Source organism: Lichenostomus cassidix, chromosome 4 (genome assembly GCF_008360975.1).
Source record: "Lichenostomus cassidix isolate B80296 chromosome 4, HeHo_3.0, whole genome shotgun sequence".
Lineage (NCBI taxonomy): Eukaryota > Metazoa > Chordata > Aves > Passeriformes > Meliphagidae > Lichenostomus > Lichenostomus cassidix.
The window spans coordinates 45,748,543-45,761,001 of NC_139484.1; the positions used below are offsets into that span (position 1 = coordinate 45,748,543).

A 12,459-nucleotide genomic window follows, 5' to 3' on the forward strand; every position below is an offset into this window, starting at 1 on the left:
TTAATTAGTAAGTGAATTCACTACTGAAGTTTCAAGGCATGCAAATGATTGAAAGACAGGATGAATTCCCATGGAGTGCATTGGATTAGCATTTGCTGTCAAAAGGATTGAATCTGATCATTGCTTTTTCAGAAGTGTGTGTGTCTGTGTGTGTGTGTTTGTGAAGTTGCTGGTCTGTGAAAACAATTTGTTCATGTCAGGGAATGATTCTACAGAGAAGCTTTGCATCTTTTAACCTTAGAACATAGTTGGTTTTAAAGTGTGTTTAAAAATATAATTGGATTTGGATTGTCAGCATAAAATGCGCATAACTCAAAACCGCACAAGTGGGCAGAATGGCAGCTTGCTGCGTAGGGTATAAGTATTCAGCTTTGTATTTCCCAGTGTACCAAGGCTCAGTGGATTAGACACAGGCTTTACAGAATGCTTACAAAGAGACAAACCCTCTTACATTTCACAGAATGTTAAATTCTAAAGTCAAATATGTAGTCTGTACTGATATGGATTTGAATTTTACAAAAGTGTTTGTTGACTTTACTAGACACCAATTATTGGAAATAAGTATGGTGATCAACACAGCGCAGCTGGTAGAAATGGGAAGCCAAAAGTCATTGCTGTGACCCGGAGCACTTCGTCAACTTCGTCAGGCTCCAATTCAAATGCACTGGTTCCTGTTAGCTGGAAGAGACCACAGCCATCTCAGGTACATTGTGTCTCAAACACTTTTTGCATATATTAGAGTCAGTGTTTATGAATGTATAACGAAAAAAAAGTATTGAAGTGTTGTTTGAAGTCTGTATTGTGTCTTAGCAAAACAAATAGTAAATGAATACAACATAAACTAAAAGCTGATACTGGCGAAAAGTAAAAAATTTAAAGATTCTTTTTAGAGGATGTCAGTATGCAATATGACTAGTTAAAAATGCAGATGTTTTGTGTTTTTATGTGGACCTCCAGCAGCTGCCATGCTATGTGATTTTTCTTTGATATATTTTTCAGAGAAGGACTAGGGAGAAGCTAATGAATGTGCTTTCTCTGTGTGGTCCAGATTCTGGTCTTCCCAAGAATCCTTCAGTAAGTGGTGATGGTGGTTTGTTTTGGTTTTTGAACTCAAGTAGTGCAATGCTGTTACATTTTTAGGTGTTGGGGAAGTTACAAACAGCATATTTGGAGAAGCTAGTTTTGATTCAGCAATTCACAAATCCAACTGAAGAATTAAAAAGAGATGGAATCATAAGTAATGCATTACTATTATTCTTCAAGGATTCCAGTGGACATGGTTGTCTTGGCTAGAAAAGGGGATTGAACTAGGTCTCGCTGTTCTCACTAAATCTCTATCTAGCCCTTTATAGATGCTTTTGAGAGAAGGGGTAGCAGTACCTGAGGACTGCAAAGGTGTTGATGCTGTACTAAAAATATCATAGAACCCATTGAAAATAACCAGTGTATCATATCCCTTGAAACTAACATGGTTATTTATAAGAACAGTAGTCTTATCTGTTGAGTAAAAATAGGTTGATAGTTTTACTTCTGAGTAAAGAACCCCACTGGCATACTCCGCTTGATGGTGGCAATGACATTGCCAATTTTTAAAATAAAGTGAATAACCTAACTTGGTTAGCATCTAGAACACATTTTTTATTTTGGCATATTAGTTCTTACTGGGAGAAGGCTCTTTAATCAAGTGGAGAAAGTTAAAATAAGTAAAAAGAGATGCCTGAAAGCTGAAACTGAAGAGATTTAAGAACATTGCATGGAAATAAAGGAAATACTGTCATTTGTGAAGGTTATCATCATTGTAGGCCAGCACTGCATCCCTTTTAAAGGTGTACAGTTCTTCCACAGAAATTTGTAGGTGAAAACAATATGGTCTGTGTCATGTGTATGGTTATTATGATGGATTTTTTTGTTGACTGATATTGTGGTTATGAAAATGAAAGTTGGGTGATATATTTTTCTCTCTGTTTATACCTTGTAACTGTTAGTTGCATTAAAGAGCGAATGATACTACTAAATAAAAGATGTAGTTTAAAATCCACCTAGTCTTGAAGGAAAGTATTATCAGTGTAGGGGTACTCATGCTGGGTGCCACTAATTCCACTAAATGGCAGGAAGCAGGATAACTGACTTTGGGAGTAAAAGAAATTGGAAGTTCTTATTTCTATTTTTACCTATATCTGCAGGTTGTGTTTTCTTCTAATGAAGACTTGGAAGTTGGAGATCAACAAACTAGTCTAATTTCAGCAACAGAAGAAGTGATTCAAGAGGAGGAAGTGGCTGTAGAAGACAATACCAGTGAACAACAATTTGGAGTTTTTAAAGACTTTGACTTTTTAGATGTTGAATTGGAAGATGCAGAGGTGAGACCTTGGGGTTTCTTCTGTGTATTTCCATTTGAGAACATTTTAAAAATAAGGTTGTGTTGGTGCAATTCTAAGGAATTGGCAGCTCTACTAACTAATCCAGTTCAGAAGAATTTATGACATGATGGAACTTAGATAAAGAAACTTTGCAGTGTTAAGTTGTTGCAAATTGTTGGCTGGTTTTGGGGGGAAGAGTTGATTTTTTTTGGAGGAATTTAAGTGACTTTATCTGAAAGTGAAGTGATATGACAATGTAAGCCAATGACAGCATGAACACCTGGGTACCATGCAGGAAAAAACTTAATTATGGAAGTGTGTTAGGAAAATGGCATAATCATTGTTTCTGATACGTTTCTGGATTTTGATGGAAGGCTTTCAAAGTAACAAACTGTATGATACACTATCTCATTATATACAATTGACTTGCTCTCTATAATTGCTTGCATTGACTTTTAGATCATATCTGATTTATTGCAGTTCTTATATTTCCTCCATTTCTCCTTCTGTCAAAAAGAGAGAGGGGAGGTGAAACAAAATTAAGTCCTGAGAAATAGTAAAGATTCTGCTAACAGTTGTTGTTTTGGATAAATAAAAGGCTTCAGACCAGAATTTGCTGAAGCTTAAAAGTATGACTGTAAAAGGACTGGGGACGAAAAAGTTAAATGCTTTGTAGTTTCCTGCAGTGGTTTTGTTACTGTCTAAGCAAAACATTTAATTAGTAATGGAGACCCTTGCTTGTCATGAGTCCACAAGCTGCTAAGAATATTTGCCTATCTAAACACTGATTGTTCTTCTCTGATTTATCTAGACCTTTTTACAAAGGTCTAGATTCCTGGGGTTTCCCCTGTAATTCTATAGTTTTATCTCACTTTCCTCCTGCTTCGTGTGTTTTGCTTCACTTCAGCCAGTATTTGCACCTTCTAGGAAAAGTACAGGCTCATTATGGTCTGTTGCATAGATGTAACCACACACTATACGGACACCATTTCCTGTATTGAATACAAGTAGTCAAACAGTTCAGAATTGAGGCTCAGTAGTAATAAAACATTATTTTAACACTAGACAGGACTTTGCAGATAGGATGGCAAAAGTTGGAAACTTTGCCAAACCAAGTTAACCTTTAGCTTCATTTTCTGTGCTGTTTTAATAACAGATCATAATTAAGAAAAGACAGTTTCTTTTTCATTACTTGCCTGAATACAACATGTATTGCTGTACTAGAGAACAAAAATTAAAAGCACAGATAGTACAAATTTAAGGGGTTACATATAAATTGTGCACTTGGTATAAGAGCTCTGGCTTACTTTTTCACCAAAAATATAGAATGTTCTGTATTGCTAATAATTAAATGTCAACAGTATGAACTGGGGCTTTTACATTAAAATCTGAGTAATATTCAGATTAAACTTAAGTGCTTCAGCCCACAGTAGTAGAACTTTGTTGTACTTGAAATTCTTTTGCTTTGCCATAACTTTTCATCTTTTTTTTGAGCAAAAGAAATCACTAAGCGAATGAGATTACAAAGTGGTTTGTTTGCATTGCATATTTAATGCATCATGGTGATTTCTTAAGTCACCACAAGAGATACTCTGTTAAGGCAGTTTTGGAGCCACATTTAGGGCTAGACATGGTGTTTCAGTAACTGTAGACTGGTGAAGTGAACTTCACCAGCCTTTCCATTTACTTAGCTGAATTGTTGAAGGTTGACAAAGTGCTTGATAAAATCAAAGATCATTATTTTACTTGTGAATTAAAATAACAGTGTTTTTTATGGATGTCACTTAGTATGATGGATATTTGAAACCCAAGTATGTCAGCTTGCAAATGCACAGAGAATGGATCCAGCTATTGGTATTCAGTGTGCTCGTTGTAAAACTGAAGCAAAGTAGCTGATAAAACAGTTAGTGACAACATCATCTTTTCTACACCATGTGTATAATTATTGTTGATAGTACTTTGTCAGTTGGATGTGGTCAGTATAGATTCATGTGTGTTAGTTAAAGAATTCCATCAATGTTTGTTGAAACAGTTGCTTTACATGTTACGCTAGAGAAAATGTATCATGAGCATGCTGATTTTAGTGTTTTGTCGTCAGTTTTTTTTTTTTAATCTCATTAGAAGGAGACATTATTTTAAATACTAGCTTTTTGGCTAAAGCTTTTTTTCAGAGCTTGAATCAGTCTTTTACTGTTGGCAAATCCTATGTAATAAAACATTTTTCCCTGGTTCTAGAGTATCTTTAAGTGTTTGTCCTCGTTCTTTCTAATTATATGTGTTTTCCTTTTTGCTAACCAGGAGCTGCAGGTAAGTTGCAGCCTGGTGCCCTGGCTTGTTCATCTGTTGTTGTCTGTGATGTGTTTGTACTTTCTAGTCAGATTATAAAATCAATACTGATGTAGTTCTAGATTACATAGTGAGTTACTTTCCAAGAAGATATTAAAAAGATTCCTACTTCATTTGCCATATATTTTCTTTACAAATATTTAACAAGGTACTTAAAATTTTAATAAACCTAAAGGGCTGATTGAAACTCTGTTCATGACACATTCAGTACTCATGTTTTCTCTGTTGCATTTGTGTATTAATTTAATTATGTTGAAACTTGTACATACCATATGTGTGCAAACTTTTTCATTACAGGGTGAAAGCATGGACAACTTCAACTGGGGCGTTCGCAGGCGCTCTCTTGACAGCATTGATAAAGGAGACACACCGTCCCTTCAGGAATGTCAGTACTCTGGTAGCACACCCAGCTTGAACTTGACCAACCAGGAAGATACTGATGAGTCTTCAGAAGAAGAAGCAGCGCTGACTGCGAGTCAGATACTGTCTCGGTCGCAGATGGTAAGTTATTTTTCAGTGAACAAAATCTGAGCACTTAAGCTTTCCCTAGCACATCTAATGGATGAATGTGGCTCACACTTTGAGCCTAAGTGATGTAATAAGGAACTAAATTAATGTGGCTAAGCTTCTTTTTCATAACATTATCAATAAAGGAAAAAAGTTACTTTGCCACATTGGTGGTACGTAACAGATTTATTATTTTAGTACAATATTTAATTTTTCAGTGTCTTTATACTTACTGTATATGTTTAAATACAAGCACAAAATTGCATGTGTTATATAAAAAGTGTGTGTCTTTGTGGATTTCTAGACCAAAAAATAAACCCAAATGCTAAATAAGATCAAGAGTATTAAGTGGTAAAATGGAGGTCTAAGTTGTGTTTAACCACGGAAATTGCTAATTGAATTATGGATTTTGAAGCCTGTGTACATATAACTGAGGAAAATCAAGAATGCTGGCCACTCAGAAGTCTCTCTGCATTACATAAATTAAGAAGACTCGATGGGGAGCAGCTTGATGAGTATGCTGCTTTTGAGACTTTAGGGAAAGCTTTTATTAATGTTGCTCCCAACAAAGAGGTCTGCTCTAGTGGTTTCAGTCTAGCAAAAAATGTTTAAAACAAGAAAATAAATAATTTTCCTCAAAGGAAAAACTTTTTATAAATGCATGTGGTGCTTGTAGTAGTTTCAGCGTAAAGCTGTGAAATTCATAATATATAAATAATTTCAAATAGCTAAAAATTCTGAAACAGCCTATTTCAAAGCTGATGTATTTTTTACCTGCAGTTTGTGTTTCCTGTGAAGAATTTTTTTTCTTTCTCTTCGTAGTTAATCAGTGATTCTGCCATAGATGAAACAGTGTCAGATCATGCTGGGTTATCACTTCAGTCTCAAGATTCCACTAGCAGTGTGGGAACAGAAGAGGTGCTTCAAATCAGAACTGAGACCCCAAGTTTGGAGGCTTCTTCTCTAGATAACTCTAGCAACCAGCTGCCTGAGGTGGGGAGAAATGTGGGCTGGTGCATGGCTGATTTGAGCTCCTTCTAGTTTTAGTAGCAACTTTGGCTTTCTTTTCAACTGAATTTTCATCTGTTACAGTGATTAGTTGATTTCGCTTTTAATATTTCTAACCTGTTGGCATGTTCTTACAAAATGTTCCCTCAGTATGGAGACTACTTGGATGGACTGAAGGAACTTACCACAGGTTAAAAATATTCTTGAAGGGCTGATCATGATCATTTCATGGTGCAGAATGAAACAGGCTAATATTCAAAATGCTTTTACTTGATATGGTTGAAATCCTTCTTGAGCGACATTTTCTTTCAAATACTTTTTTTATTTCCCTCCCCCTGCCCCCGCCTCCAACCCCCCTCTTTTTTGGTTTTTGCTTTCTTTGGGTTAAAGTGATTGGTGCTATATGGGAATAAAACCTCAGGCCAGCTGTGTTAGCAGTTGGTTCCATTAAATAATCCTTTAGAAAGGACTACAGATGCTAGTGGTATACTTTTTTGGAAAGGCCCATGTGGACTGAGACAGATTTCAAGCTAATGGCCGCCTGCAAATCTGTGAGTACTTCAGTTTATTGTGTTTTAAAACTTTTTAATAATTTAAAAAGACACCCCTAATTTAAAACAAACTCTGATCTGCTACAATTTTTCTTGTGGCTTGCTGTAGGTGGACTTCTTATCTATTCAGTTAAAATTATTTATGCTTCTGGCAATCTTATTTTTATTTGGATAATGTTATCTAATCCCATCTTCAACAATACATGCGGTTTTATTGAGTATTCCAGAAAATTAAACCATTCCTATGTGTACTTGACTAACCAGTGTAATTGTTTACACTTACAAGCATGAGTCTTCAGCCAGCTTGGTTTAAACAGTCTACTGACTAGTTCAAGTTTCTAAAGCCTCTAGTTTACCTATTTGTTACTAGAAAAATCGCTCTTACTAACAGGCAGACCTCAAATGTAGCTAATATTTAATGAAGAAAACTGTAAGAACAAAAGAGTACAATAAATGGAAAATGGATGTGATCTCCTGTCATAAAACCCTCACCTTTTAAAGGTGTAATATTGTGATGTTCATAAAGTGCTTTTCCCCACATTTTTTCATGTTCTCCCATAATGATTATCTGTGTGCTTTTTACAAAAGGTGTTTCATTACACTGCTGGTGATAAATTCTCAACTGTTTCAGAACACCTGTGCATAGATTGTCAAACAAATTGTTGTCACTTCATATGCTCACCTGCAATGTGCATTTTTGATCCAATAGAATTTAGTTTGAGGAGGAACACTTAATCTGGATGAATTTTTTCCACACAGGATAGATGTTTAATGTTAAGATTTCAGAAGCAAGAAGCAATATATAAGAAGGAATTTTATAGAATGAAATTCACCACAATAAGACTTTTGTCTTCTCCGTTGTTGGCTTGTGGTACATCTTCAGTTGTAACTAATTTTTACATTTTCACAGTTCTTCCCAAGACTGCCCTTAGAATTCATTGTTCTTCTGCAGTTCCCTTTATAAAATCACTATACTGCTATAATCCAGGTGAAAAATATTCAAACAGAACAGCACCACTGTCATTAAAAAATATTGAAAACATTTAAATTGGGCTGTAAAATAATTCCATGATTAGGCAGCTTCAGAAGTTGCTGTATATTAAAAAAAATACTGCAAGTACATACAAATGGACTCCCTAGATGTGATGTGTTCCAGGTTTATTTTGTGCTTGTTAGAATATGGGATTTGGACAAATACATAGGTTTCTTCAAGCACAATTCAAACACTTAAAGTTATTACTGTACAAGTGTTAGCTTTGTGGCTGGATTTTAAAATGCTAAAAAAGTGAGCTGGCTTTATGCCTCTTACCAGAATGAGCTTGAAAAATATGCACCCTATCAACTCATTTTGAAATATTTGTGAAGCAAGCAAAACTGATTTTGTTCTGAATACTTACACTGTACAACTAGTGGCATAGGGCAGTTGTTTTTTCCTGTGCTACTGCACTTTCTGTATAAAACGCTTTCAGCACAAGCATTTCATTGTATGCCAACTGTCAGTTATCAGAGTGTTTTCAATATAAATAAGAATATATCAAAATTTATCTAAGACGAGAAAAATTGAAGCCATTATTTACAAACAAGAGTATGCTGGTTGGATGAGTTGAGTTCTTTGTCTCATAGGGATCATATATTTAAATAAATAGGTTACTTAAATGTATTTGGCTGATTCTCAGAAAACGCAAAAAGACATTTCACATTCCAGTTGAAAATTTACAATCTGTGTGAGAATGAATAATTTTATTAAGTTTTACAAGCTTAATATGAAAGTTTCTAGCTAAAATGATTCTCTATTTTACTCACACTGTAGATTTGTGAGGGAATGGTTTACAAGAAGTCATTCTCGTAAGTTTCTGTGGCATTGTTAACATGTAACTATATAAATCACCTTTTTAAGATATTTAAGGAATGTTCATACTGGTAGTAATGTCCAATGATACACAGAAGACAAAATCAGAAGTCATGTTACTGTAAAGACTTAAACTTGGCAGTAAATTTATTAACTAATAATAAGTTTATTTTCAAAAAGTGTACATTTTCTTATATGTACATTTACCAGTCATGATCAGTGCAGCTCTGTATCTTACGTTAACATCTGTAACAGAAATGGTCTGTTGGTTCAATCCAGATTGTTTTGTTGTGGTTTTGTGAAAGTGCCCTGCATTCCCATGTGCCTCAGCTGCTCAGCAGGACAAAATGATTGTTCTGTGCAAAAAAAATCCAGATTTAACTTTAACAAAAGAGGCATTAGAAGTGAAGTTATTAGCTGTGTCAAATAGCAGCAGTGTCACATTGAGGAATACCATAGCCAAAGTGAGATTTGGTAAGGATCCCTGTGAAAGAAAATTACGTGGTTCTGTTTAAAGCTGAATTGTCTTTTCTATTACATGTACAGTTATTTTGTCTGTCAGAGGATCTGTTTTGACTGATGAAAGCCATGAAGTGATGTGTATGCTTAAAGGCCATCCAAAGGTTCATTGACCAGTTTTGGATATGCCACTAGAGGAAGACCAGCATACTAAGAATGAAAATATGTGATAATTTGTGCCTTTAGGAAATAGCGATTTCTCTGTGGATTCCACAGAGAAATCCAATAAAAAGGTTTCAAATGAATTAATCATAAATTGAATGAATCTTAATTAGTTGGTTCAATATAGTGATGTTAATGAACCTAATAATGCTAATGGAGGAAGGGAGAAAGGGTCATTCTAATATTACCCACCTGAGTTTAATTATCCTCTCTCTGTAGCTGCCAGTTAATGAAAGCCTACAGTTAAGAGATTCAGGGTAAAACCCTTAAAGATGCCCATATTAGCAGTAATGGCAAAATAATAAAAGCAGTGGAATGTCTCTTTTCCACTGTTGCTAAGTAGCTATGCTTTAGAAACTTGTTAAATTGGAGAGTGGAAAGGCCAAGAAATGTTCTGGTACTCGTTGTAGACTCCAAAGGCAAGCATGAGGCAGTCATTTTGACTCTTACCTAGAAAAGTAAAATATGAAAGTCTTGGATTTGTTTGATCTCACTAAGTTTATGTATTTTTCTGTCAGTATTCTCTAACAGATTTAATTACATATATTTGAGAAATTGTATTTGCTCTAAATAAGTCACATTCTAGGATATTAATGTTTACCAGAAGTTGTAAACATTACAAATAGGCTGCCTGTCTTTGCCCAAGTAAAACTGTGTGAACAAGCCAAAGAGCTGAATTGTTAAAGTAAATGTTTGTAAATAATTTTTTGTAACTGTTACTTTATCATCGTAAAAACTGATCAGAATACATAAACCCTGACAGTAATACTAATGAAAGGATGTGTGATTCACAGGAATGCAGTTCAGCAGTAAGGGATGAACAGGTTAGCACCGCTAGTGAAGACACTGGGTCATACTTACTACATGAACAGCAAGACTGTCTGGTCTGTCACGAATCTCTGGAGTTGGAAGAGACCCCAGAACTGGTAGAGGCAGCAGCTCCTGAAAGCTATTCTGAATCTGTCTGTGAAGAGGATGTCACTCTTGCTTTGAAAGAACTAGATGAGAGATGTGAAGAAGAAGAAGCTGACTTCTCTGGTTTGTCTAGGTAAGATTAATACTGATCATAAGTAACAGAAATTACATTGTATTAGTGCGTTAATCAAACAAAGTAGGTTTTCCTATGATGTGGAGATTTCCATTAATCCCATAACACAAGAATATAAAAATGATGGTTTGTGTATCTGAAGTAAGAGTTGATTGGTTTTTCCTGTTATAGTAGCTAAACTCAGTACTTTTCTCAGCAGTTGTTTCTGGTACAAGGAAAACAGCTGTGCGAGAAAACATGAGAATTCTTGAATAAAAGAAATCTAGCACTTTCCTTCACCATCAGTAGGACAGAAATGTGAAAAATCAGTTGCAAACAGTGTAACAGATAAAAACTTTTGAACTGCCCTGAATTGTAGCAGCACCAAAGACATGAAAAAAACAGGGGTTTTTTGGGGTTTTTTTTGGTAGGTTGTTTTTTTGGTGTTTTTTTTTAATTTTATCAAAGCTCCTGTGGAAGTCAGGTAATTTTGTCTTTGAATTTGCCCAAGGTTTGTTTTCATTATTAAGGTTAATAAGTCTCTTGCCTATTTCTAAGACATTTAAAAGTAAAATAACGTTTTTTAAAATTTTAATATGGAGAGCAAAAATAACTGTTGAGAGGAAAAGTTAGTTCTAGCTGGTTAAGTGATATTTAAAACTCTAAAGTCCTTGGATGTAACAAGGAAGGAAAAGGAAGAGGAAGTCCCAAACAAACAAATAAAATGCACAGACCAAAAGACAAACAAAAAAAAATCCAAATTGTTCATAGTCCTGTTCATATTTAAAATCTGTTCAGAGGTTTAGATTCAATAATACAGAGACTTGATGTATATAGGAACATAGACTTGACATACATCCTTTCAGAGAGATCTTTTAATGAGGTTTTTTCAGAAAAGAACATTGCAGTATATGTAAAAGACAAGTCATTTGAGAATATATTACTGGGAGAGACAGAGAAACTGATTCTTGTGATCCTGAGTGTGACCTGTGTATTACGCCTTGTGAGAAATCAAGGCTGGTACAAGTTAAAAGCAGTTTATTTCCTTATTTGCAACTGAAAAGTCTCTTAAGGTTTTATTTTATTTACACTAAGCAAGCAAATGAAAAACCCCATAGCTCTAGTCTAAAGAGTGACAGAGGTGATTGATTGTAGGGTTGGTACACTAGATAGGAAATATCTGAAAATCTTTTTTGAAGCTTTGCTTACAGATTATAATCAAAAGGGTTTTGTCTTAGCTTTTGAGCTTTGTGCTACTAAAATGAATGTATCTAAAACCAGCACCTACAGTTCTTGTTTAAGTCTTGTTTAAGATGTACTTACTGCTGCTATGGATGAGGCAATTGTCATGGATGAAAACTGTATGTGTTCAAAAAAATTATTTTAATAAACTATTTTCATACTTGGAATCCTCCTACACATATTTGTGCTGTGTTATACAAGAAGAAATTTCACAATGTATCATCCTTTGTAATTCAGAAAATTTCAAGTTAATCATTATGTTAATGATTGGAAGTAGTAGCATTGATAAATTGATAGTTCGACATTTTTATTGGATGTTTGGTGCCTAATGGAAAGTATGATAGCACAGTGCTCTGTGAACAAAGGCCCATTAAATTGATTGCCTGTAAAAATGAAAGTGTTTCGATCTACCTCCATTTGCTTATGTTACTTAAGATAGTTATAAAGTAGTATGACACTGCTAAATGAGCTCTTGTGCTTCCCTTAAGGAAGGCTAAAACTTCTTACAGATATTGGTGGACCATCTTTTCAGATCAATAAAAACTTTAGGAACTGGGTGTTAATTCAGTTATTGGGGGCAAGGAAAAAATGCTAGTTTCTTAGTATTGTACATATATGTAGTGCTGTATATAGGTATTTATAACCTCCAGATATCTCTTTGTCTGTAGTTATGTGTAGAATTGACATGTTAGTAAATTTTGGAGAGTACAAGCAATTTTTTATATTGTAGTAGCAATAGTTTTTGATTATTTACTCTTTTTTTGGTTCATAGTTGATCCATTATGTATTTTACAAAATGCTATTCTGAATCCAAAATTCTTATTTTTTCCTTCTTAACAAAATGAAGGTGGCTTTTTCTTCCCAAAAACCTTGTTGAGGAGTTAATTT

The 12,459-nt window shown here is 34.7% G+C and overlaps 1 protein-coding gene across 12 annotated transcripts in view; it reads left to right on the forward strand.

Moving 5' to 3' along the window:
* FRYL (FRY like transcription coactivator) overlaps positions 1-12,459 on the forward strand; it is a 168,718-nt gene that overhangs the window by 138,436 nt on the left and 17,823 nt on the right. For 7 of the 12 annotated variants that reach the window (XM_085059004.1, XM_085059001.1, XM_085059003.1 and 4 more), the window contains 6 exons: positions 542-703; positions 1,000-1,074; positions 2,184-2,367; positions 5,002-5,207; positions 6,036-6,206; positions 10,097-10,350. In XM_085059004.1, the coding sequence (XP_084915130.1) occupies positions 542-703; positions 1,000-1,074; positions 2,184-2,367; positions 5,002-5,207; positions 6,036-6,206; positions 10,097-10,350 (1,052 nt within the window). The remainder of the gene's footprint in view (positions 1-541; positions 704-999; positions 1,075-2,183; positions 2,368-5,001; positions 5,208-6,035; positions 6,207-10,096; positions 10,351-12,459) is intronic. The other 5 variants (XM_085058995.1, XM_085058997.1, XM_085058998.1 and 2 more) reach the window with 1 other exon arrangement.